This window comes from Hippocampus zosterae, chromosome 18 (assembly GCF_025434085.1).
Source record: "Hippocampus zosterae strain Florida chromosome 18, ASM2543408v3, whole genome shotgun sequence".
NCBI lineage: Eukaryota > Metazoa > Chordata > Actinopteri > Syngnathiformes > Syngnathidae > Hippocampus > Hippocampus zosterae.
In genome coordinates this window covers 9,009,637-9,034,365 of record NC_067468.1, presented here as the reverse complement: position 1 = coordinate 9,034,365, position 24,729 = coordinate 9,009,637, and the positions used below count along the sequence as shown (strand labels likewise).

General features: G+C 43.1%; 2 protein-coding genes across 7 annotated transcripts; both read left to right on the top strand.

The window, feature by feature from the left end:
* The first annotated feature begins 107 nt into the window (after positions 1 to 107).
* Positions 108 to 4,313, top strand: cacfd1 (calcium channel flower domain containing 1). 3 transcript variants are annotated; one of them, XM_052050949.1, is made up of 5 exons: positions 108 to 824; positions 1,601 to 1,673; positions 1,850 to 1,975; positions 2,188 to 2,295; positions 2,933 to 4,313. In XM_052050949.1, the coding sequence occupies exons 1-5, from the start codon at positions 722 to 724 to the stop codon at positions 3,009 to 3,011; spliced, it is 489 nt and encodes a 162-aa protein (XP_051906909.1). In that variant the 5' UTR covers positions 108 to 721; the 3' UTR covers positions 3,012 to 4,313. The 3 variants fall into 3 exon arrangements, with proteins under 3 accessions (XP_051906909.1, XP_051906911.1, XP_051906910.1); XM_052050951.1 differs by lacking the exon at positions 2,933 to 4,313 and adding an exon at positions 2,386 to 2,754; XM_052050950.1 differs by lacking the exon at positions 2,933 to 4,313 and adding an exon at positions 2,383 to 2,754.
* Positions 4,314 to 4,452: 139 nt separating this feature from the next.
* On the top strand, positions 4,453 to 24,358 carry si:dkey-34e4.1 (carboxyl-terminal PDZ ligand of neuronal nitric oxide synthase protein). Of its 4 annotated transcripts, none has more exons than XM_052050663.1 (11): positions 4,453 to 5,183; positions 6,538 to 6,609; positions 14,178 to 14,270; positions 14,342 to 14,400; positions 14,640 to 14,748; positions 14,828 to 14,948; positions 15,280 to 15,455; positions 16,509 to 16,667; positions 17,779 to 17,983; positions 18,381 to 18,633; positions 22,899 to 24,358. In XM_052050663.1, the coding sequence occupies exons 1-11, from the start codon at positions 5,076 to 5,078 to the stop codon at positions 23,365 to 23,367; spliced, it is 1,824 nt and encodes a 607-aa protein (XP_051906623.1). In that variant the 5' UTR covers positions 4,453 to 5,075; the 3' UTR covers positions 23,368 to 24,358. The 4 variants fall into 4 exon arrangements, with proteins under 4 accessions (XP_051906623.1, XP_051906622.1, XP_051906625.1 ...); XM_052050662.1 differs by having other exon boundaries at positions 15,277 to 15,455; XM_052050665.1 differs by lacking the exon at positions 22,899 to 24,358 and adding an exon at positions 20,521 to 20,579 and having other exon boundaries at positions 15,277 to 15,455.
* Positions 24,359 to 24,729: the final 371 nt, after the last annotated feature.

The following is a 24,729-nucleotide window of genomic DNA, read 5'->3' as shown; positions in this document are numbered from 1 at the left end:
TATCAAAATGTGGTATTTTGTTAATATTTTAACCTCTTTTTTAAGGATGTATGGTAAATGCAACAATGTTCTGTGTAATTTTGTCCATCACAAAGATATGATGGAAAAAATTTATTTTTCTTCTTTTTTTACATTAACCAAGCTCAAAACTACGGATAAAATAGCCTCTGAAAGTCATACATGATCTGATTGATTAGCGGGGCAGACATCCCGCCCACCTACCGCGATGAGTCAGTTTAATTGGTTGAAATTAGCTCACATGTCATGAAAGAATTTAAATAATTTGAAATATATTTTTTCTGAATAAATTAAGTGCTCACATGTTATTTCATTTTTATTCAATAGAACTGTCTAAAAATAAAAACACGAATCTGCTGATTGTGAAAGTCAATATGACTTTAAATGCCTTCCCACGATGCACTGCGGTTGCAGCAAACCGGAAAAGGAAACCTATACTTTCTTGTCGTTGTATTTCCTTTTACATTAGCAACATTGTAATTATTGTTGTCACAATTAAATCATTACACAGTTTTGATTTTTCCACGAGGAAGTCAGGAGTGACGTCCATGTTTTGATCGGCGCTTGTTAGCATTAGTCGCTAGCAACGCCAGGCTCCATTTCGGCTCCACGGTACGGCTGGCGACGGCGCCCGGAGCCGTTGTGACGCCACTAACAAGTCTTTAATAGAAATCGAGATTTGCTGTAGCTTTCGATCGAAAGGATGAACTCCGAAGAGACCAGCAAAACCTCCCCTCCGGAGGACGATGGCATGACGTGGTGGTACCGGTGGCTTTGCAAAATAGCCGGTGTGCTGGGAGGAATATGTAAGTTGATTACTTTTTAAAAATTCAAATTATGGGTATAGTTTTTAATGTCACGCTTGTTTAGGTCGTAAAAAGTGACCCGGTTTACACGAAAGCTGTGTTTTGTACAATAACAGACGTTCATCCACGTGCTTGGTGGCAAAGCGTCTCATTATAAACCCGTCGTGTACCAGCTGATTCACCTATTCGCAGATCCTTTTTTCAATGGTTTTTCGGGGGGAGGGTATTTAATGTTTTCATGTTTGGGGGGGCCATTCAACCCCCATTCTTCATGGAAAATTGATACTGCACTGAAGATTTCTCTGGGGTTTTGGAATAATTTAATTAATGGGGCGTTTCAAAATTATAAATATTTTATTTCCAGGTGCATTTGAACTGGCGTCAATTATACGCGGATTTTTGCTATTGCAGACCGGCACAGTCCCCCCAACCCCCTTTACTGAGTGGTGAGGTACAACTCAACAAAAAACCGTCACCCACTTGCAGTAGCTTGTCCACCTGCTTTTTGCGCCCCGCCTGTACGAGCAGAGAGCCTGGATTTCATCAAAAGAAAAAAGCATCATCAGCAACACTTGACACCGCAGACTAAAAAGTGCCCGTGTCACACTAACCACAGCTGCATATTCCATGAGCTCTGTATTATTAAGCAGGGTGGAAATACGTGCATAGAGTGTCAGTCAACACGTGTCAATACATATGTATTTTTATTGACATTGTTGTATCTATATTATTTAAGTGTTTTGTTTTTTGTGTACTAATTTTTGTGCCTTTTGTAGCCTGTGCCATCGCAGGAGTATGGAACTGTGTCACTGTAAACCCTTTAAACATCGCCGCCGGAGTGTGGATGGTGTAAGTCATTGACTTAGTAGGCATTTCCTATTTAGACTGTGTCACTCCTGTTTCATTTAACCTGTAAGAGCTCCAAAGGACATTTTATGTCATTTGGTTAAAAGCATTTTGGCTGAGTTACCCTAAAATAAACCCACAAATTTACAATGATGTTGTTGATGTGCTGCTGCGTCCAGGTTGAATGCCTTCGTTTTATTCCTGTGCGAGGTGCCCTTCTGCTGCCAGTTCATTGAGTTCGCCAACGCCGTAGCGGCCCGCGCTGACCGCTTCCGACCCTGGCAGAAATCCTTCTTCTACTGCGGGTGAGGCATCGTCGACACCGCCTTAGTTTTGTTTAAACCACGAGACGAATTTTGCAGCATTGCATTTAACTTCATTGATGAATATCTATTGAATACAGGATATTAGAGCTCAGTGACAGAATGGATTCATGTTGCAAGTCAAGATCCGACTCATTTGTGTCTAGTGGGCAAATGATGACCCAGACTTATCGACTGACTTGTGTTGGGCTCAGGATGGCGCTGTTTCCCATCTTCCTGAGTTTTTCCTTCACCACGCTGTTCGGGAATGCCATTGCCTTCGCCACCGGGGTCTTGTATGGTCTGGCATCTCTAGGGAAAAAGTAAGAGCACTCTTAAAGCATTTTTTGAGCCCAAAAAACAAAAAAAGTTCTGACTGTCTCTCTGTCTGTCAAACACCCACTAACAAGCAGTCGAATCTCATTTTAAAAAAAGGCTTATTTTTCCTTTTCTTAATCTTAATACCCTGACATGAGTTTATATTTAATATGAGGCACTTTTGGTTGCTCATTCAAGGTTTCTTAATTTATTTTTTAATTATTTTGTATTTCGCAGAAAGCTGATAATGCGTATATTCCTGGTTTGGCATTTGCGAATTTGCAGATTTTTAAAAAATATACTGTATATAATGGACCGGATCACATCATTATTACAAATACTAATTATTAATGAATATTTTTTTCTGCCCCTGAAACACTAAACGGTTACTTACTTGCTGTTAAAATCCCTTTACAGTGATGACGATAAAGTTGGGGACTGATAAATGAGGGGGATAAAGAAAAGGTTAAATACAACTCAAGGGTTCTGACCCAGTCATGCTTTCATTTGGCTGTGTTCAGAATACTTGTCTCATTCCATATGTCCTAACATCCATACGGGGCGCCATTTTGATCGCCGCTAAACAAACTCCTTCCCGGTGCCCGTGCTACGCTAACGCCTTAATGGCCACTCACCTATCAGGGGGGATGCAGTGACGTACGCCCGTCTGCAGCATCACAAGCAAGGCGACGAGGAGAGGATGACCGGCACCACGGAGTGAGAGCCGTCATCTTGGCCCCCCTGGTGACGCCCCCGCTTGTATTTATTTATTTATTCTTGTAATCGACTTGCAACCTCTGTTTGAATTGTGTGAACGTTTATATATTTTTGTAATTGTTCCTTTTAATGGTTTGCGTGCTCTTGGCTGCTTGCTTGTTGGGTGTGAAGCCTTGAACTCAGAAGTAGGGCGTCCATTTTGTGATTGCTCCCTTTCAGGACCTTAACCGTCGTATCGATTGTATTATGTACTTACACGACAAGATTTATTTTGGGTTTACCGCACCGATTTAAGTCCGAGCCTTTGCCTTTCCTGATCCACAACTTGGAATGTATTTTGTTTCTTCTTAACTTCAAAGATTCAAACTGTGTTTTATTTTTGCTTTGTTGATGTTACCTAGCACAACGTTTGCTCGCTTGCAGTTTTAGCGGAATGAAAAATGAGTTGTGATTGACCCCGTTTTCCTCTTACAGTGCCCAAGGAACGTTTATTGAGTCAACTGTTGAGAGTACCGTGCATCTCTATCAGGGTAAAGTGTTAATTATTTTCTTTGGGTGAGTATAGAAAAGTTAAACCATTTAGAATATTCTAGCCATTATCCGATTGATTAATCAGAAACGTATTGTAAACAATAATTTGCATGAAAGCTTTTTTTTTGTTCACTTGGGACCATCCTCATATCCTACGAAGTAACTGTGACTTTGAGTGTGTACGGCTATAAAAAGGCGGGACCAGGCTTGATGAGTGACATGAGCATCAACGAATAAAAGTGTAGAGTTGGCTCACCGCTGTTTTGGACGTTAAGAAGAAATTAACTCGCCAAACTGTCAGCTGTTCAGCAAATTGACTGTGTGAGTCGTGGCCATCGTAAGCGCATGGTAACCCATTAAACATTTATTTGGGTGCTGCTTTTAATAATTCAAATGGACAATGCACTCTTAAAAAGGGATGCCACTATTTGAGGAAATACTATTTTACAAGCTGTTACTGAACTCTGTCCAGCAAAATCCATTCCCGATTCAATTAAAAAGGGACTAATTGATTGTGTGTGTTTGCGATGTGTTATTTGTATCTTTGTTGTCCCAAATGTTTACAACGTAGCAGCAATTTTGTCAGCTAACGTCGCCTTCGGCTCTCAGGTACGTGGGCACCAGGAAACGCGCACGCACTCATTGTTAAAGCCATGTTAACTGCAGTTGGAACAAGATAACGTGAAACCTTTTTTGTTGTTTTGAAATCTGGGCCGTATGGACATTGTGTACTCATGAATCCTCTTATTGATCAATTAAACAATTGTTTTACTGCTGTCGGCCTTTTTCTTACACGAACAACATCGGTAACGTGCAACTGTATAGAAGCCTCAGCATTAGTTTGGCCTTGTTCCTTCACTGAAATATTGCGTTCAAGGACGACGACTGTTACCTGGAAATTAAAACAACACTACAAATAATAATGTGATTAATCGTTAGTCAAAAGTGACTCAAGTGCTGAGTAAAGGTGGTAGAGTAGATTTTGGTTTTCCTGGTTACTTCCCCAGTCGTTGCTCAAGCCCTTGACAGCTTTTGACACGTTTTTTATTTGATTACGTAATTTATGTTGATTACGTTCAGTTTAAAAATATTAATTATTTTAACACTTCGTATAATTCGTAACGTGACATTCAAGACATTCGAAGCTGCAACTTGCGTCTCGCAAGCGTCTCCACATTTGGCCTCCAGGGGGAGCTCGAGTGTGGGCAGAATGCGCGCATGCCTCCCAACTGAAGGATTCGGTGGAACTTTGCCCCATTGAAAGCTTTGCTTTGTGCGGGAAGCCAAGACAAGTGCAGCCAGCCGCCAACCAGCCCGACTTGCTTGCCTTGTGTTGCAGCACGACCCCCCTCCCCTCCCCGCAGCCCACCACTACGGACGCCATCACCCAGCCTAATTTACGAGCACCGCATTGACGCTTCTCCTTCTCTCCTTCCGGTTCGGAGCGACCGCGATGCTCAGTAGCCGCCGGGGCGAGGAGGAGCGCCGACCCGGACCCTTGTTGTGAGGTCCGCGCCGCGGCTGCGGGGGCTGCGCCATGCCGGCCAGGAGGAACCGCTACAACCTGGTGAACGACGTGACCGACGCCAGGCTGCCTCTGCACAACGAGGAAGCTTACCAGCATGGCATCTCCTTCCAAGCCAAGGTACGCGCACGCTACACACACTACAGACGTGGCTGGAGTCGGCCAAATTTGTACTCAAGGAACGATTCTCAGACTGTAGAATATGATGACTCATGTAAAAGTGAAAAGTCGTCTAAAAATAACCACTTGAGCAAGTATTCGCCGGAAAATAACCCCGACTCTAATTGGTAAATAGCGATGAAGAGAGTAGACAAAACTTTTCAGGTAGTGTTGCTTTTGAACATGATGACTCAATTAAAGGTGAAACGTAGTCTTAAAAAAAACTTGAGGAAAAAAAATTACTGTAGCGCTCAACTGTAAAGCACAGGTGGGTAGAGTATCCAAAAATTGTACTTAAGCAAGAGTACTTTTACAGTAATATAACCCAAGCAAGAGCCAACATAGTTCTCAAAATATTGAAGTTAAAGTCAGTAATTTATTGGGTGAAAATAATACTCAAGTACTGAGTATCAGGTGAGTACAGGTGGAAAGAGTAAACAATTGTTGTACTTAATTAATAGTAGTGTTTAATTATATGAATAAAGTAAAAAAAATAAAACACTATTCCCCTCAATGAAAGAAAAATATGAGTCAGGAACTAAGTAACTGGTGAGAAGCGTACCCCCAAAAATCTATTTACGAAATTTGCCCCGCCTCCCCACCACAAAAACAAACCCAATGGGGAAATGAATTGAAATTTATATTTGGAATAAAAATAGAACTGCTCTGAAAAGTACAATTAATCCCAAAGGTTACTGAAGTAAGTGCATTAAATGCATTAAAATTGATTGTGCCTATTTGCGGCAGGATAAGAGGAGTTTGTGGGCAAAAGATTGCTTGAAGACTTTGCTTTCAACTCGCTGTGTATATGCCATCAATTATTAAGCTCTCAGCAAAACAGAATTCAGCTTTTAGAGGACCCGAGTATACTTTGTAATTACCTTCAATATGAGATTGGATTGCTTGTCTTACTTACTTAGGGTGCTTAACCCATTGACGAGACCACCTGCCATCATGTCGTGCTTCAAAGCAGGATTTTTTTAACCCGTGATTTGACCATTTTCAAAATACCGATAAGGAAAACTAACACTGACGCAGTCCAACTCACGATTTTTCTTTGAAATTCAACTACCGGTACATCTTTTTTACTCGTATACTCTAAAGTTTTGGAAATTTTAAGGACACTAGAAGGGAGCCTTGAGGTACAGAGAGAATATGCAATGTCCTCATAGGAATCCAGCCAGGACGTTTCTTCCCCCCACCCCAAACTTCCACATGTGTGCTACAGAGTATTTTATTTATTTATTTATTGGGGGGGGGGGGGGGGGTATAATGAAAAATGGTCATTTGATACAATGTGATGCGTGTGTTGCAGTATGTGGGGAGCCTGGACGTGTCGCGGCCCAACAGTCGCATGGAGATTGTGGCGGCCATGAGGAGGATCCGGGTAAGGAGATGACCTGATAAGACACCAAACATACAGACTCACACGTGGTTATTATTTCCCGCTGTCCGTGTCCCGGTGGGGCCGTCGCTCCTCCCTTGCCCCCCTCCTCCTCCCCAGCCCCTCCACCGCGGTCCCCCAGAGACGGTGCGCACAGCTGCATGAGGCGAGCGGGTTGTCATCTAAGTGAGCCTGGCGAGTCTCCGACACGACAAGGCTCTTAAGCACGACTGAGCGAGCTGGCGCCCAACGTGCCACTCGGTAATTGAGAGATGCCGGCTGGCAAGGCCAAAATGTGCGCTTATCCCCTGAAACATGCATGAGCGTCGCATCACTCCCCAACTTAGTGGGGAATCATCTAGATTCATCTGGGAGCTTTTTGGGCATGTTTGCAAGGTGGCAAGCAACGAGTTTGAATGTGAGCTTTTTGCGCCTAGCCTATCAATTGCATTTGGCGCTCTCGAAAACACATGGAGTCGCAATCTCAGCAGGCCATGAACAGGGATTCCTAAACTCTTGAGACCAAAAGGAATCACTTAGCTTGTTTGTGAAATTCAGGTTTGCAAACCGTTTCTTAATGATGGTCACTGTACCTGGACGATCTGGACGATCACTGGACGATCACTGTAGATGCTGGTGTTGAGTCGCTTTGGATCTGTGACTTGCACTGCTTTTGAGTCCAAGATAAAGATTAGGCGGTGAATCCTGTTGAGAGTGACTGAGAGAAATGTGAGAGCTCAGACAAGTTGAGGCATCTCACACCCCAACAGTTTGTGTATGCAGGGTAGAAAGAACGAGAAGCAGAGTATGTGTTGTGGTGGCTAGTAGAGTTGTGATCAAGCGAAAAGATGACAGGTCATGGAGTGAATACCGTACAGCATATCAAAAAAGTACACAACACAAAAATATATTAACTTCAAAGTCACTCTTCTGCTTGATATGTTTCTTGATATGTTTTTTTTTCTTTGCTTTTTGGTCAGAAGCCGTTGTTTTTTCTCCCCCCCAAATCTTTCGGGATGACAAGACATCAACAGTCCTTGAACTTGTGCCATTTGCTGAAGCAATAGGAGAAGTGGCAGTAAAACAGGCCAACATCTAGATGAAAAGGGGAAAGATATGGTTTAACCAAATGCGAGAGTGTAAATTAAAGTCTTCATTTCTGTTGTGCCGTGTTCCGGGGTGCGCCACCTCCCTTAGTGTTACAAAACACGTGATTGAATAAGTCTTCTCTGCCAAATGTTTTTTTTTTTTAGTTAATCTCTTGATTCTGATTGGCCGGCTCAGCTGCGCACCTGCCGTTCACACGGCGAGTCACAATGTCCCGCACCCCCCGCCGATCCTTTCAGACGCGTGTGAGGCCGCTCTCCATTGTGGCCCACTCGGCTACTTTCCTCAGCGAGGAGTTTTGTTGCTTTCTCTTTGCCTAGCAGCGTAGAAAGCGCCTTTGAATGCCCCGTGCTTGTGTCGCTGTCCACTTTTCATTTGGATTTACGGGAAGATCTCAAATGGAAAGACTCCCCGTCCCCTCACTCTTCTCCCACCAAAATAGCGCCACCTCCATTTAGCCCATCGCTGGCTATCTGCTCAGCGTGGACAGGAATAGATCGAGGCGAAGGGCCAAACAGGCGCTTCCCCCTTTGAATTCCCCTTGGCCCCTAATGGGATTTTTTTTAGGCCTCCTTTCTCTCCGACTGCCAAGAGTCTCTCAGGGAATTTCATTCTTCATTTTTTTTTTTTTTACCCTTCAGTCCGCCTGGATCACCTTTTGTTGAGAGCACAAGCGGCATTGCGGCAGCGAGTGATGCGTTTGGTCAGGGTCATTTGGGCGTGGTGTTGGGGGGAGGTGGGTGTATAATGTTTTCTGTAGTGGATAAAAAAATGACTCCAGATATCCACGAATTATTACTCTTGAGAGGCTGAAATCAGTGGTTTAGGGCAATATCAAGTTAAACGGTGCCAGTGAACAATTACTCGATGATTCAAATAGTTGTCGATTAATCTGATGATCGATTAGTTCTCGATTAATCGATTCGTTTTGACTCTCATTAAATGAGCCCGTGCCAACCGCAGACATTCACGTCATTCCAGTTGATTTTCTTTTTACGCGGCAACCCGCCGGAGCTGAAATGCCATTGGATTGAATACACTCGCCCACCAGAGGGATTGACTTTTTCCCACCTCATTGTGTGTCGGGGACACAACAGCGGGAACCCGCGTCGTGCATTTCATTGACAAAATGTAGGACAGTGAGCACAACATGTTGGACAATCCTGTCAACAAAACACTTTAGCATGTCTCAGACAACAAGACGGGAGACGGCAGATTGGTGGAAAGTGGGGGAGGGGGGGCGGTGCGGGGGGCCGCTACCTTTTGTTCTATGTGCACTCAAATGTTACGCACACCGGATATGTATTAGGGTTTTTTTTCCCCCCTTGGTAGGCGGGGGTAGGGCTTTCCATAACGAGGGTCATTGTTTTCACCGGTTCAGGCTTTAATGGCAGATGTACGCTAGCATAGTGGCTGACCTAGAAGTGCAGTGGATAAGCTTCAAATGTTAAGAAGCCTTTTGTCTCTCTGATGGGCAAGGATAAAGCCTGACTCAAATGCCACTTCATGTATGCGGCTCGGATGTTTTTCATCCTTCAGTCGCACAGCAGACAATTGAAGGTTGTTGTCACGTGTTGGGCACAGCCAATACTTACCAGAAATTCCTCAATCTTCGAGGTTTCAGTTGAGCACAACTGTATCGCTGAAGCATTTCGTCGAATAACTTCAGCAATGGCAAAGAGCAGTTAACAGGACAATCGACAACGCTTGGACGGACAAGCGGGTGGCGAATGGTCGCTGCCTCCTCTCGCAGCATCATGTCACACGCACACACAAACACACTCTTATCTTCCGACCTGGGGCTGCGCCGCCGATATCTAATGCGCTCACTCCAGCCCAAACAAAAGATTTTTCTCAAAAACTCAAGGCAAAAGGTCATGGTCATGAAATTCCTGCATTGTTGCTCACCTGAGCTTTGACTTTTTTTTTTCAATTTTGATTTTGAAATGCTGTCCAGTGTAATGCGCATGTCAGGCTACTAATTGGTATTGTAATATTTTTTTTAATATATAATTAACGTCAACTTAAGATGAATGATAAATGTGGGTGATTGTTGTCACGTCTATGACTAAGCCACAAGTTGCTAGAAATTCAAAGTTGAGCTGGTTTCGACCCCGCCCCTCAGCCCAGACATATTTACAATACCAGCAATGTATTGTGTAATTGCCATTACATTACAAAATGTAATGGCCATTACATTTCGGACACCGTCAGTGCTTGCCAGAAATTCCTGCAGGTACGACTTCCATAATGTTTTTTTAAAAAACATATAGCATGTTTTTCATGCTCCACCCACGGCAACATCAACCGGTAGAATACTGGAGATTGTTGTCACATGTAAGTAAAAGCCGGCAATTGCCAACCATTTCTGCTGTTCGAAGGTTTCGGATCTTTGCAAAAGTAGCTGCCGTTGGATGTTTTACCGCACAGGCCAGACGTATGAAGAATCCCGGAGATTGTTGTGATGTGTAGGACACAGCCGGCACTTTCCAGAAATTCCTGCACCTAGTAATCTCTTTAATGTTTTTACAAAACTGAACAGGCTAAGACATTTTTCACCCTACCACCACTGCCCATGCGTCTGCAGAGTACTAGAATTGTTGTCATGCTGAGGACAGAGCGGGTACTTGCCAGAAATTCCTGCAGCTCCTCATTCCGAAAGGTTGAAAAACACTCCAGCTTCCTTTATCCGACTCAAGTTGGTACGACTCAGCTGCTTTTGACGGGAAGGTCGTTGTCAAAGCAACTGATCGGAGTGGACATTTTTGAGTAGATCAGCACAATCAATCATTTGGTCTGTTTGTTCAGCAAGTCTGACTTTATGTGACCATGCAAGTCCCACTGCTGTTAAGAAAAAAATCTTAAGTGTTAGCCAGTGTGAGCTGCAGTTTTTTGCTGAGTGTATGTTTCACCCGTGACAGGTGAATTTCTGAAAGCACAGGCCTGCGCTAACCTGGCTTGCCTTGTTGCGTGAACTGATGAAGCCTGCCTGGACTTAAAAAAAAATAGGAATGCTTATTTGTTGGGCCCTACTTTTCCTCTGTTGGTGTCAAATTTCAAAGACTATCACAGAAACTTTAATGCTGCAGACAAGATCGGTCCAAATAAATTGTCAGGCTTCCCCATAAACTAAATATTGGGCGGAGTGGACTCTGCGCAGAGAATGGCTCCATGCCTCAGTGCTTCTTTGACAGGTGCCGTGAAAGGACAGGCCGTCCCTCGGGCACCCGGGGGGGGTGGAGCGGGGCTTTAAAGGAGGCTTTTGAGGGGGTGGTTGCAGAGGCAAAACAAAGGAGCAATCTTAGCATGCCAAACATTAAACCTATTGTAGCCTCTGCACATGGAGCCTTGTAAAAGTGCACTCTGAGAAACACAGATTTTGTGGCCCGGAAAGGACGCATCGTCGCCCACGGGCACTCTCATCATGCAAGTGCCACAAAATGTGGCAAATTGCAAAGCCTCCCGGTGCAATTAAAGGGTTCCCATTTGTGTGCATTTGTTGCTAAATGCCAGCACTGTTAATAATGCATGACGCTTCGGGGCAACATTGATTTTTCTGCCTGCATCTTGCATGTGAAATAAATTTTTGCTCGCCGTGTGCCTGTGTGTATGTGTAAGATCCAGCTCTCATCTCACGCCCTCATATGAGAGATTTATAGGTGACACTTAACACTCACATTAGTTTAGTTTTATATGGTCAGCCGTGAAATTTCATCAGTGTGTTCGGTCTTGGACTCCACAACAAAAACAAAAAAAATATCTGTAAATTTGTGCTTTCCGTCTCTTAAGAAAATGTGCGACAAATTTTTGGTTAGTTCAGTTTTGAGGCGCCACTGGAAATGACAAAATGACCTTGAAATGCTGGCTTGAAAGCAAAATAGCCAATTTCTTGTGTGTTTTGGTGCACGGCTTCTTGAGACTTTTTTTGTCGGTCTCCTCATTCATGCTAAACGTGCCTCATGTTGCTACTGGAAGTGAAACTGGCTCCAGGGACTGAATTTTCAAAACTTTGGCCAAGTTTCTTTTTTTATGGCAAGTCATCAAAGTGTGCTGCTTTGCTACACCCAACATCCAAATGTCAAAGATTTAGTGCCGCTCATAAGTCTAGTATACACGGCTAAAATTCGGTAGCAATCGGAATCTCTTGCAAGGGGGAGTTTAACTTTCAACAACCTCTGTAATTTGGCCAAAGGAGCCGAAGACGGCTGCTTCTCATCAAAACGGCAAACTTCCTGTGTCTTTTTGGGCATGGCTTTTTGAGGCTTTTTTGTGGGTCTACTCATGATAGACGTGCATTCCAAATTTCATGTAGCCAAGTGAAACTGGCTTGAGGTGTTGAATTAAAAAAAAAAAAAACATAAGTGCAGTATTTGCACAGGAATTTATTAAGTGTGCATTTTTGGAGCTGTTTATTCCAAGAAGCCAGTCCTCTCGGGGGTCCATTGTACTCTTGGGCCCACCCTTTCTCCCAACAGTCATCTCTTTGTAACCGCCCCTCCTCCCCCAACCAAAAAAAGGGCCAAAATTCCAGGGAAGTCCCCAAATCCTGTGAATTGTAATTAAGCGGTTGCTAGGATTCAGCAATCTACAGGATCTTTTGTGGGCTCCGGCGCAGCTTCAATGGCTCAAGTGGTTTTGTGAAGTGACTGAATTGTACGCTGCCTCAAGGAAGTGGAAAGGAAGGTTGCGCCACATTACTTCATCTGTTTTGAACCTTGATATCTCTGTACAGGCGCACTCTGATGAAAGCAGAATGAAAGACTCTCGCTTGCTCAATTCTCCAAATCAGAGATGAGGCACGTTTTTTTTATCACTGCCGGTTGAAGTTGGTGTCACATACAACAAAACAGATGTAAACACAATTTTAAACCACCAAAATGTTCTAAACAAAAATATAATTTGCTCAAAGAAAAACCAGCAATGCTAGTTAAATGCTAACCTGTAATGCGAAATGTAAACCAAGGGCTCATAGAAATTAGCATAGAGTTTACACAAATTTATGTTAGCAGACCAAAAAAAAAAATCCTTTCAACACTAAAAACAAACTATTGATACTTTGTGTTGATACAATTGTGATACCTTTAGTTTATGACGCATTAAAGAAGCAAAATTAGTACATTCATGCCACGCTAATTTCACTACCCAGTGTTTTTAGCTAACCAGCCGTTCTTTAATTGGTTGGTGCGTGAAATTAGCACGTTTGAGTGGCACACTGTCTTTATTATTAGATATTTTTTTGTGTGTTTTCCATGAATTACACCCTTTTAAAACGGCGGTGAACACGTCCAGTTAAACAAACCCAAAAACAGAAAGTCAGTTGCCCCGACGCGCTGCTCTCCAGCAATGGCCGACAGAAATCGGGCGATACAAATCTCGCACGCTCGTTGAAACGAGCGCAACCTTGGCACGGCAGCTCACTTGGCATCATTAGTTACGTGCGGGTTTCACACTCACTACACCCCCCCCCCCCCCCCCCCCCCCGAAGCGAAGGAAGCACATCGCGTCGCCTCGCCGCGGATCGAACGTGGCACGCTGACATCTGGAGCTTCTAATTGTTTGTTCCAGCATCCATGACTGCGACGCGTTCCAAGCATAAATATTTCAAAACACTCACTGAGCAGCGTGGGGTGAGGGGGAAAAAAAGAAAGCAATTATTAAAATTTCATACTTTGGATGTGAGGCTGCAAAATCCGACTTTGGTGGTGTTGAGAGTGTGAATTATAAAGAGGCTTCCTGCAGGCGACGTCTTGTTGTTGGGTGAAACTTTGATGCATTGTTTGGATTTTGAAAGAAAAAAAATTCTGAGTGATGAGTTAATGCTTGCAAAATTATTGATTATCCTCATGAAAATTCCAACTGTTCTCACTATTGCATTTTCATAAATTAAAACATATTATGACTTATTTGTATATAATTAATAAATAAAAATGTTTTAAATAAAATATTTTATTTAAAAAAAAAAAGAAGAAAATCAGTGTGACACAGATTGATGTATATCCTGTCGTCCATCTGCAAAGCTGTTCTCTGTTTCATCAGCTCTCCCGGGGACTGGCTTCTGTATAATTTAGAGGGCTGAGACTTTAATCACAGGGGGGGGGGGGGGGGGGCAGCGGGTGGCAAAGCGGGTCACTTAGTGTTGAAAATTGCATGCTAGAAAATTAGCATGTAAGTGGCACAGTGTCATTTGGGCGGGGAAGGCAGCAAGAATAAAACAAAAGCTTTTTGGGGAAGGTTTATAGATTTGAGGAAATACTTAGAGGTCATGTTCTAATTTATTCATATATTTGTTGTTATTCTTCTTGTTTTATTTTTTTAATGAGACAGCAAAGGACGCGTTTATGTATAGATGAATTACTTTTGTTAACTGTCAATTCCATCCATTTTGTCCAAATTCCTGCTAAGCGTCCCAGTTAGCTTTTTGTAACCGTGCCTATTTTTTTTTTTCTCCATATTTTCTCATCCAGTACGAATTCAAGGCCAAGAACATCAAGAAGAAGAAAGTCAACCTGGTGGTGTCGGTGGACGGCGTCAAGGTGCTGCTGCGCAAGAAACAGAAGGTGACTCGCCGATGTGAGCGGACCGAGAACTGCGGCTAATGCTAACGCGCTAACGCCATTTCTGCCCGCAGAGGAAAGAGTGGACGTGGCATGAGAGCAAGATGCTCATCATGCACGACCCTATTTACAGGTTCGTAATTCCTTGATGAACCTTTTAATTTTTTTTTTACATTTTTGTTAATTTTCGCACTTTTTAAAAAATTTTTTATTCTTACTTTTTGGAGGTGCACATTTCTGGTTTTCAATGTAGATTTATTTGTATCTTTTTTTTTTTTTATGTTCCGTGTTTGGACATGTATTTTTGATTTCCAGACGTACACTTGGAGTTTGACAGTTTTTGAAAGTTTGCCAATTGTCTTTACCTTGCAGGATTTTCTACGTATCGCATGACTCCCAAGACCTGAAGATCTTCAGCTATATCGCCAGAGACGGCTCCAGCAATTCGTTCCGCTGCAATGTCTTCAAATCCAAAAAGAAGGTCAGGTTGAAGCCTCGCTCACGGGAAGCTGGCTCAGTTCCGGCTGAAGTCATTCCGTCCGGCTTTCCGATGAGTACAGGCGCAGGCCATTCGCATCGTGCGGACGGTGGGTCAGGCCTTTGAGGTGTGCCACAAGCTGAGTCTGCAGCACGCCGAGCAGGACGCCGATGGGCAGAGCGACAAGTCGGCCGACGAGTCTGGTAGGCGTTTGACATGTATTATTTTACAGATTAAAAAAAAAGATCACTGTAGACCCATACAAAAATACATGTAAACCGTTAGCCAATCTATGGCGCTTTGCATTGTTTGTTAGCATTCAGCTAATCAGACTTTATGACGGCAAAGTCATGTGGTTGTTTTAAGTAGACAATGTGTCATTTTCTTTGTTTTATTTAAAATGTGAACAGGAAATGTCAGCTGGAATGGCTCGTATCTGTATTGCACAAAACATTCACCGTAATGGTCATGTGAGTGCAATACTCGGATTTTCAGCCATTTGGTTTCCATTCGGGCGCTTTGACCCGCCAGCAGGTCGGAGGACTTTGACGGGCGCCGAGCAAAAGGAGGAGGATGGTCAAGGAGCACGAGGCGACGAGGAGGAGGACAAGGACGCTACAACCGGCACGTCATTATGTGAAAAGACAGTCGGGGATATTCTGCATAGTCTGGCTGAGCTTAGCGTCGTCAAACCGGGCCACACCATCATGGTGAGATACACGCACACACACACACACACACACTCACACAAGCGTGCGCGCCTGCCATCGATATGTAGCAGCTTTCCATTTGAGTGATGCAAGTGCTACACTGAGCAGTTTCTTGCTTAGTGTCAAACGTTCGACATGAGCTCGCTCTTAGTGGACTCTTGATTAGGTACACCCTCAGCGGTTGAACTTCATCAAACCGAGTCGTTCCTACTATTTGGATTGAGTCGATGGATTGTTGGGGTTGATTGGTTGATTTGATGAAGACTTAATTTGTCTTGAAGACTGACTCTTTTTTTTTCTTTTTTTCATATTTCCATTTCTTGTTTTATTTATTCATTTTATTTTAAAAATCTCAATTTTTTGCATTATTTTTATCTGCTTTTTAATTTGTATTTCTTTTTTGGCATGGTATTTTGGGTGGATTTTAATGTTTTAATTGTACTTTTTGACATGTGCATATGTTCCATTTTCACAGGAAAACATGTCCTGTACTTTTTTCTTTCCTACATTTTTTAAATTTCACATATTTTCCATGTTTTGTTTTTCTTTTCACAGTTTTACAAAGCATTTCCCCACATGTTGTGCACTTGAAAGCTTCTTTGTCCATTAAAAACAGACATTTATCTAACGTATTTTAGATTGAATCACATATTTTACATTTTCTGTTTTCATTTTTTAAATTTTATCCATGGACTTCTACTTATCCCCCCCCCCACAAGATTTTTTCCTTACACTTTCCATAATTATTTTTTACTTTTTTCAATTTGGTTATAGATCTAGTCATTTTTATTTTTCAAATTCACAATATTTGCTTGTCATCATCGTGTTGCACATAGTGTGTGCGAACAGCAAGACGATTCAATATTTGCCTTACCCAGACAAAATTCGCATTTGTTTTCAACTGCCCTCTAGCGGCAAGCCACCGTAGGTGCAACAACTTTGGCCATTAAACATGACACAAGTCGGTTGTTTTCCCTTATTTATTTACAGAGCGAAATATATGTAAGCACACCATGAAAGCAAACCAATAATGTGTTGTTTGTGTGCGGTCAGGACTTTTCCGGAAAGTCCTTGTTCACAGTGACATCCCAGGGCGTGTCTCCGAGCACCCCGGGCTCGACGGCAAGCTCTCTTGCAACGTGCCACTATTTGCAGCTCCTTCAGCGACAGTTGCAGCAACAGCAGCAGCACACGCAGGTGGCTGTCGCTCAGGTGAGGGAACCGCCTATTTTAAGACAAGCCTCACTAACTAAATGAAGCAATTTTAAAAAACGCTTTGGCGCCATCTTGTGGCATCTTGCTACCAGAGGTCCGTATTGAAGGAAGATCGAGGAGCTTTGTTTTGACAGCTCTGCTGCAATCTTGCGATGTCTTTGGTTGAAGAGAGTTAAGGCGCTTCATTGGGGGGTAGAATTGTGTTTCAATTTGTGGAAGGAGTCAATTCTTTTGAATTCTCTGGCGGGTTAGACACCAAGGATGTTGCTGACATGCCTGTGTTCTGCCACTAGGTGGCAGCACTAGCTCAGGTGTGACAAGCAGCAAATAGGAAACAAACGAGAGGCCTGAATCCAAGTCAGTCCCTGTTACAGCCAAAAAGTGCTTCCCAACCTTTATGGAGACGAGGCACATAATATATAACCTCCAAAAGAAAGTGTCACAATGTATAATTCTGTGAAAACAACGAAAACTTCCACTTTACCGTCTTTCTGTGAAATATGGGCCTGTTTATTTGAGCACGTTCCTCTTATTATGCGAATGCCATCAGGTGGCTTCAATGGACCTTCTCTCTTCTAGTGGCAAGCAATTTAATTGTTCTGCCTGTCACTCTATTGCTTGTTGATGGAAAGATGCTAAAGTTGTCCGAAATAATAATTGAACAAAGTAATGACTGAGCCTTGTTTCCAAAACATATCTTCATGTAATTAATGCCCTAGCAAAAAAGTTGAGTTTCCAATAAATGCCACAAGATGGCGACATTATACCACTTAAAGCCCCGACGAAATGAAGTTTCGTTTCCTTGCCTTCCTTCAACACAGTTCAGGGCCACCAAGATGACACCAAAGCACTGGTTTTACATTAGACAGGGCTATATCCTGGCTAAAAGAAGTTCCTCTCTTCACCCCAATATCATTTTTTTTGGCACCAAGATGACCCCTTAGTCACAGCTTCCACCCGAGCACAAAAACATCATATTGCAAGCTTTTCAGCAAATAAGAGAAGGTTGATCTCTTTGTCGGGTTTCATTGGTGTAAATTGCGAGTAGTCTATTTATTTGTATATTTCCTCTTTGCACTGATTGCGAATTTGTTTCCGTGCGCGGCAGGTGCAGCTGCTGAAGGATCAGATGGCGGCCGAGAGCGCGGCCCGCATGGAGGCGCAGGCGCGCTCGCACCAGCTGCTCCTGCAAAACCGTGACCTGTTGCAACACCTGGCCCTGCTGGTGCAGCAGCTCCGGCAGCTGGAGGCCGGATCTGCCGGCGGCCAAGAGGCGGAGCTTCAGCTGCGGGAGACGCCGCTCAACGGATGCGGTGAGTGAGTTGCCCGGCCGCTCGTTCGCCTCCTTTTTCCTGACAAGATAAAAATGGCAACCAAAATAACAGCATGTAACCAGCCAGATGAATTGAAATGTAATTTATTATTCTGTAATTTATTATTGCCAATTGCTACCACAAGATGGTGGCAAATAACTACTTTTCTTTTACCTTGTCCTAAATATAAATAAATACATATGATTTGTAATAATGTAAAGTGGAGGAGTAATTAATTGTTCTGTGTGTCCATATATGTCACTTTCATAGATGGTAATCAATAAGTCATCATTTTCGGAACAATTATTTAAAACTGGACACACTTGATCTAATGGCAGAGAAACAGCGCTTTAAGGAACAGACCCTCACATGCGGACTCTGAAATGTCGTCTGACAGCACTTTCCACTTCGACGAGGCCGCTCTCTCTCGATCTGAAGAAGTGCTGCGGCGACGCCCTGGAGCAGATCATCACCTCCACGCCCAGACAGGAGCCGCGCGCCTCCTCGGACGCGGGCGGCTTCGATTCCTTCCTACCAGGCCTGGGAGACGGCTGCCTTCCCTTCGTCCAGGCGGCCGATGTTGTGGAAGGCGACGCGTCAAAGGAGCTTGTCCCCGTCACAAGCAGGAGAGCGTCCACCGTGGAGGAAAAGTAAGACTAGTCGTAGTATTCCAACGCATCTGTTGGCATCATCATCACCTCATAGAGTAGTCAGCACAAGAAAAATGACATAAATGTAACGTGTCTACTTGAGTTTGTGCAAGAAACATGAAGTATGAATGCTTGCGTTTCATAAGGGTTCATAAAAGGTTGCAAAAATGTTGCAAATTGTCTCTAAGCTTCGGCCAATGTCGCTAATGACAGAGGCAACCCCCTGATTTTTGTCAGAACAGTTGGCGCAGCCAAAATTTGCTACTTTGGCAAGCATTTGCCACTCACCGAGAAACCAGCTTTATAATGGGCTACACAGAATGACATGGCGGGCCAAGTTTGGCCCACCCCCACCCGGTCCTTGCATCCCGACATATGGCCAAGTGCAATTGCTCATTAAGCTTCACTAGCGTCATCCGTTCAATCGGTTTTGAACTCAACAGTCACATTCATATTTACGATATGAGACGTCAGCCAGCTTGGGGCGCTGGAATGTTGTGCCCCACCGTGGGCCTATCATTGAAGAGCACACATGCATAACACATTTAATGAGAGTCATTGGGTCAAGATTTGTCCCCCCCCTGCCCCCTGCCATTTAAATATATTATCTTAAAAACGGAAACAAGTCTGTCTCACAGTCACAAAATCTGGGTTTGAATCCCTATTTGAGTTTCGTGTGTGCAAGTTGTATGATTGCTTTGGGGACGCAAAAGTGGAAGTGATGATGGCTTATTTATTAGGTTTTTTTTGGGGGGGTGGGGGATTAAAAAAAGAGAAAAAATCAAGCAGCACTTGTGATTGGTCGTATCCTGGCGCCTATTGCAAACATTCTAAAACGCTCGATGCGAAACGAAAGGATGGATGCAAACATGACGTTTTCCATAAAAGAAAGCCTTGAGTCAACATTTAATCTCCATAAATTGCCCCTCGACGCTCAATTCTGATGTTTTCTCCGCCGCGACACCAACATCAAACGCATAATTACTTTTTAATGAGCTTTTAATCCCCTTAAAGCCGAAACCACCAATGAGGGAAAACATTCCCTTACTACCACCCCCACTTTTTTCGGCCCCCCCCCTCCTCGCTTAATGTTTTTCCCTTACAAATGTGAAGTCCCAGCGCGATAAAGCAGATTGCTACACCAGGAGAAGCCAGTCGGATTGCGTCCGTTCAAGCGTCTACTTCCACTCAAAATGTTGTGCTTTCTTATCAGCTGCAGACCGACCAAAAAAAAAAATGTTATCAAGAAAGCATAAGGAATCGTTTAAGAAGAGGGCAAATCTCCAAGCCTTTATTAACGTTTTAAATTTCATCATGGATTGTAAAAATGTACCACAAATAAAATCTTTTTTATTTACTATTACGGTAGATTTTTAGGTTTATTGTCAACCTTCACGCAACTTGGCACCCGTAGAGCAGCAACGCATAAAAACAGTTACGCTCAGTGCTGCCTGGCACGCTGCGTACGTTGTCTATATTTCCGATCGCTCTCTTTCATGCCAAACTAAAACATCCTCTTTGTGTTGTTGTTGTTGTTTGTGGTTACGTAACAACTCTCATTCTTGTCATGCCGCTCAATCAAGAAGCGGCTGCCTGTGCTCCATACCACACATCTTCACAAGATTGTAAGCTTTGTAAAATGACTCTTGATCCGGCGGGCCAAGCCGCAGTCATTGCGACACCCGCAAAAAATAAATAAATAGTTAAAATAACTTCGCTCTTCATGTATAATGGACTTGTCATAGATGAATGACGGGGCCCAAAAACACAAACGCTGATCAATTTTGGGACAGGTGGTCGTGTTTGTGTTTACGTTGTAGTGCTGTTAGCCCAGTAAGGTAGAAAGTGGTAGCTGGTTGTGGTCTAACTGTCGCCTCTTTTTGTCAGGTGCGAGGATCCCGTCCTGCTCATCCTCTTGCTCCTCTAATCAAATCAAAAACATGCCCCCAACCCCCCAACCCCAAAAAAACCCTCCACCCGCCCACCTTCGCCTTGCTCCTCTTCCTCTTTCCTCATCTTCCTCTTCTCCGTCTCCCCCTCTTCCTCTTCCTCCTCCTCCATATGTGAGTATCATGAGCAAGCAAGCAGCATGCAACTTTACATTCGCATTCCAAATAGGGGTGGCGAGGTCATCGTGCTGGAAATACTTTGCCGTTAAAAAAAAAAAAATTCTTTTTACCACCTGCACGTTCTGCTTTGCCGACATAAGAAGTTATAATAAAGTCACCTTCGGCCTTTAAGGCATTAGAGACCCTCACTGTCGCGTGTTGAAACAGCAGCCGAGATATTAAAATATACTCATTTAATATCCTGGCTGGCTGGCAATAACATCACTCCTCGTATTTGTGTTTTCATGACGAGCAAAAACTTAATGAAAGACCAACAGTAGTGTACAATCGCAAGCCAGTAATCAAATTCAATGGTGAGAAGTACACCTATTGAATAAAAAGGTTGGAGGGATACAAAAAACAAAACAAGAAAGGGAAAAAAAGGACGGGAGTGAACGATTGGAGCAAACGATTCTTTCAAAAAGAAGTGCCTAGCTTTTGATCGAAGTTTATGGTCAAATAAACAAAGACAATGACACAAAACGAACACTTAGCTTTGTCTGTTTAGCTTAATGCCAACAAACCCCCTTTGGCAAAAGATTTTTGAGCACAAGAGGTGCGGCAACATAAGTCAATGTAATACCAACTGACATATATTCTTGATCATCTGCGAAGAACATCTAAATTTATTGTGGCTTCTTGAGACGTAACCATGCCCATGTATATTCACATATCTACCATACTGCCCCCGGGCGGCCGATGTCCATTTAACTGAAGCAGAAATTGTGGCAAAAAGTGTTTAATTTGTTTACATACGTGACATAATGCATTTATCAATTATAATATTATTGAGTACTCTTTTTTCTCATGGGAAAAAAGTCTGGTTTAATTATTTATTTAATTATTAAGAGGCTGAAATAGCTTTTCGAGTCAGTTCATTCCCAAATTTGGACATTCATGGATTTTTGGGTCAAACATATTCTCCATTCACCCAAAAACCCAAAAGCAATACTAGTGTCACTTTGATGCCATCTTGTAGAATTTTAATGTTGTGGTTTAAGCCATTGATGTGTTGTTTCTCTAACCCACCCCCACTATCCACCTCAACTGTTTTGATGGTGGGACAGTTCAAAACTAAAAGTATACTTTTGTTGGTCCAAATACATTTACGGCACATGACTTCATGATTGTGTATGTGCTTGATCCACCGTGTTGATACTTTATGATCTTCTCAAATTTAAATTCTTTGCCGCCATCTTCTGGCGTCCGCATGGAATTACAATCCCGTTTTAGCCAATAGTCCAACTCTGTACTCCTTTTATGTCCATTTTGTAACAGTCTCAATCCTGTCCCTGTCCGAGGACTGCTCCATTCTCCATCCCTATCATTCTTGTGAACGCAGTGCCCAGGGGAATTAAAAAAAAAAGCGAATGAAATCTTAATGACCTGACCTCCCTCAAAGAGGTTTGCACGTTAGACTTCCTTGGCCTGCATAGCCATTAGCGCGCTTGTTAGTGTTTCCTCCGCTTTCTTTGTTCAACAGACAGAATGGGATCGTACCAGCGTAGCGTTCGCACCCGCCCATGTGATGCTGAGGCAGGAAAACGAGGCTCGTTAGCCTCTGTCAAGCCAGGTTATTTGCGATTTTGTGCGTCTTTGCACACCGTTCATAACATTTGACTTCACTGGAGAGTCTACGAGGAAGCCCCCGTTTAAAGAGCCTCTCGCTATCGGTGAAAATCTGTGATATGGAGCTGGGATATGCTGTCAGGAAGTGTGTAAGCGTTATAGCGGCAGTTCTCCAAGTCAGAGGCAAAATATTTCATTGTTACGACCAGTCCAAGTTTAATGGACAATTGACACATCAGAGGAAACATTTTACTGTATTTAATCACCAAAGTTTCTAACTAAACCTTGTAAATTTTATTGAACAAACATCTGCTAGCATAATGCTAACATGAGCTAATGTAAGTTAGCATTGATGTTACTATCATTATAAATTGAAGTGCCAGTGCACAAAGTCGTAGTAGTGCACTGAATGCGCTCAAGTAATTTGTGATTTGCCTATACATTGTGAAAGCCCATAATTTCAAAATATTGTTCAAAAATTCCATATAGTGTTAAATAAGGGCTTTTTGGGGAGACAAAAAAGTGGAATACTTCCCTGTAGAATGTATGAATATTGCACTGCAACGTGACATAATCTCTGGTTGGCAGGTATCAAGCGCCCGTCCCAAAGCTGGAGCCCCCTCCTCCGTCCCTGAACCGGAAACGAGCCAGCCGGACATTGTCCCCGGGCTCAACCCAGGACCCCGGCCCGGACCATCCGGGCCCAAGCCCGCCCGGCCGCAACAGCCTCCTTTTCTCCTTCCCGGATGTGACGCCCGGCTCGTTGTCGTCGGCCGATTTCCACTCGCTCAGCAGCTCTTGCTCGGCCAGCGACGACTCTGGCGTGCGCTCCGAGACCAAGTCGCTGCTCTCGCCTTTGCAGGACGACGGCGCCCTTGCGGACCGCGGGACTTTTGGGACTGCGGTCTGCAATGGGCGTGACGAGAATCTGGATTTATCTCAAGGCCAGTCCCCCGCCTCGTCCCCCGTGAACGATACCTGCCTTCACATCAGCTTCTCCGATGACGAGCTTCTGGAAAATTGCCAGGATGAGCACTCCATCCCGCAACGGAGTTAAGGGAACACGCTTCACGCTTTTCTGAGTTATTCCAGCATTTGTTCCACGACACAGACAGTCGTCTGTTGTTCACATCATTCGTCCATGAACAAATTTAGTATTTTTATAAGGAAAATCAACACTATTGAAGGTACTTTTTCGGGATTAGAAGAAGCCCATGTAGCAGTTCTTTGCACTACATTCACCCATTCGGAAATTGACAAGGGTTGACTATATGCCTGAACAAACCAGAATTTTTTTTTTTCTTGTTTTTGTTTTTTAAGATAGTGTTAACGTTCTCGTTGATTGTTCATCCCAAGAGCAGCAATCTTGGGAGGCTGCCAAGCACCTGGTTGGATGAGCGATAGAAGGACTAAGGAAGTCAGACGAAGGAAAATCAACACCAAACATATGCTCGAAGTCAGCAGATTTAGTTCTGCTTCCACAATTTACAGTTGTAAAACTGTAAACGCACACCAAAAAAAAAAAAAATAAAAGTCCTTTCTCTATTTAAGAAAATTCAGAATTGGTACATGAAAAAGTCCACATTTCCAAGCAAAAAGTCAGAATGTTACAAGAAAAACATTTTTGAAAAAAAGTATTTGTACAGAGGCCAAAAGTCCGAATGTTACAAGAAGAAATTTGTAATGTCAGAGTGAAGTTTAAATTTCAAGGATATGTGTAACGTGAAGAGTCAAGTCAGAATGTGAAAAGAATGACTTTTTCAAACCTGCAACTTTTTTCCTGAAGCTCTAAAATTCCCATACAAATCCTGAAACTTTGTGACTTTATCGATAGAAATGCTTGACCCTTTTTTCCCTAAAGTTTGATATTTTTCTGAAAGCAAAAAAAAAGCATCTGTAAGATGACCTTTTGTTCCGCTGAAAAATTAGATATTGTGACTTTATCTTGGAATGTTAAGACTGATGTGAAGGGGAGAGCAGTGATGGAGTAGTTGCAGGTGTAAAATGTCAGGCAAGGCGAAAATAAAGCAATAATAATAATAATGAATCAATGAACTTGTGTGTGGGTTTCATATTCATTTTGTTCAAAATATTTGCACAGGATTTGTCACTGTGTTGGTATTTTGTTGACACTCCACAAAAGTAGGGGGCGCTCTATACTCTTCGGTCACTGCTTTGGAACATTAATGAAAGAAGTATAACATGATTTAATTTTTTTTAAAGCCTCCTATATTCAGTTGTTGACTGTGTGTGTGTTTTGGAACTAAAAAAAAATCATTTAGCTTCGTGACACTGACTACCTTGAATCCCCGCAGTTAAAATGCCATCAGGAATTGCATTTCTTGAAAGAGTCTTCGACTAACTTGCTTTACAGCTAGCTATGCTAACTGTCTCAATTCCCAGCCATCAGCTAGCATAA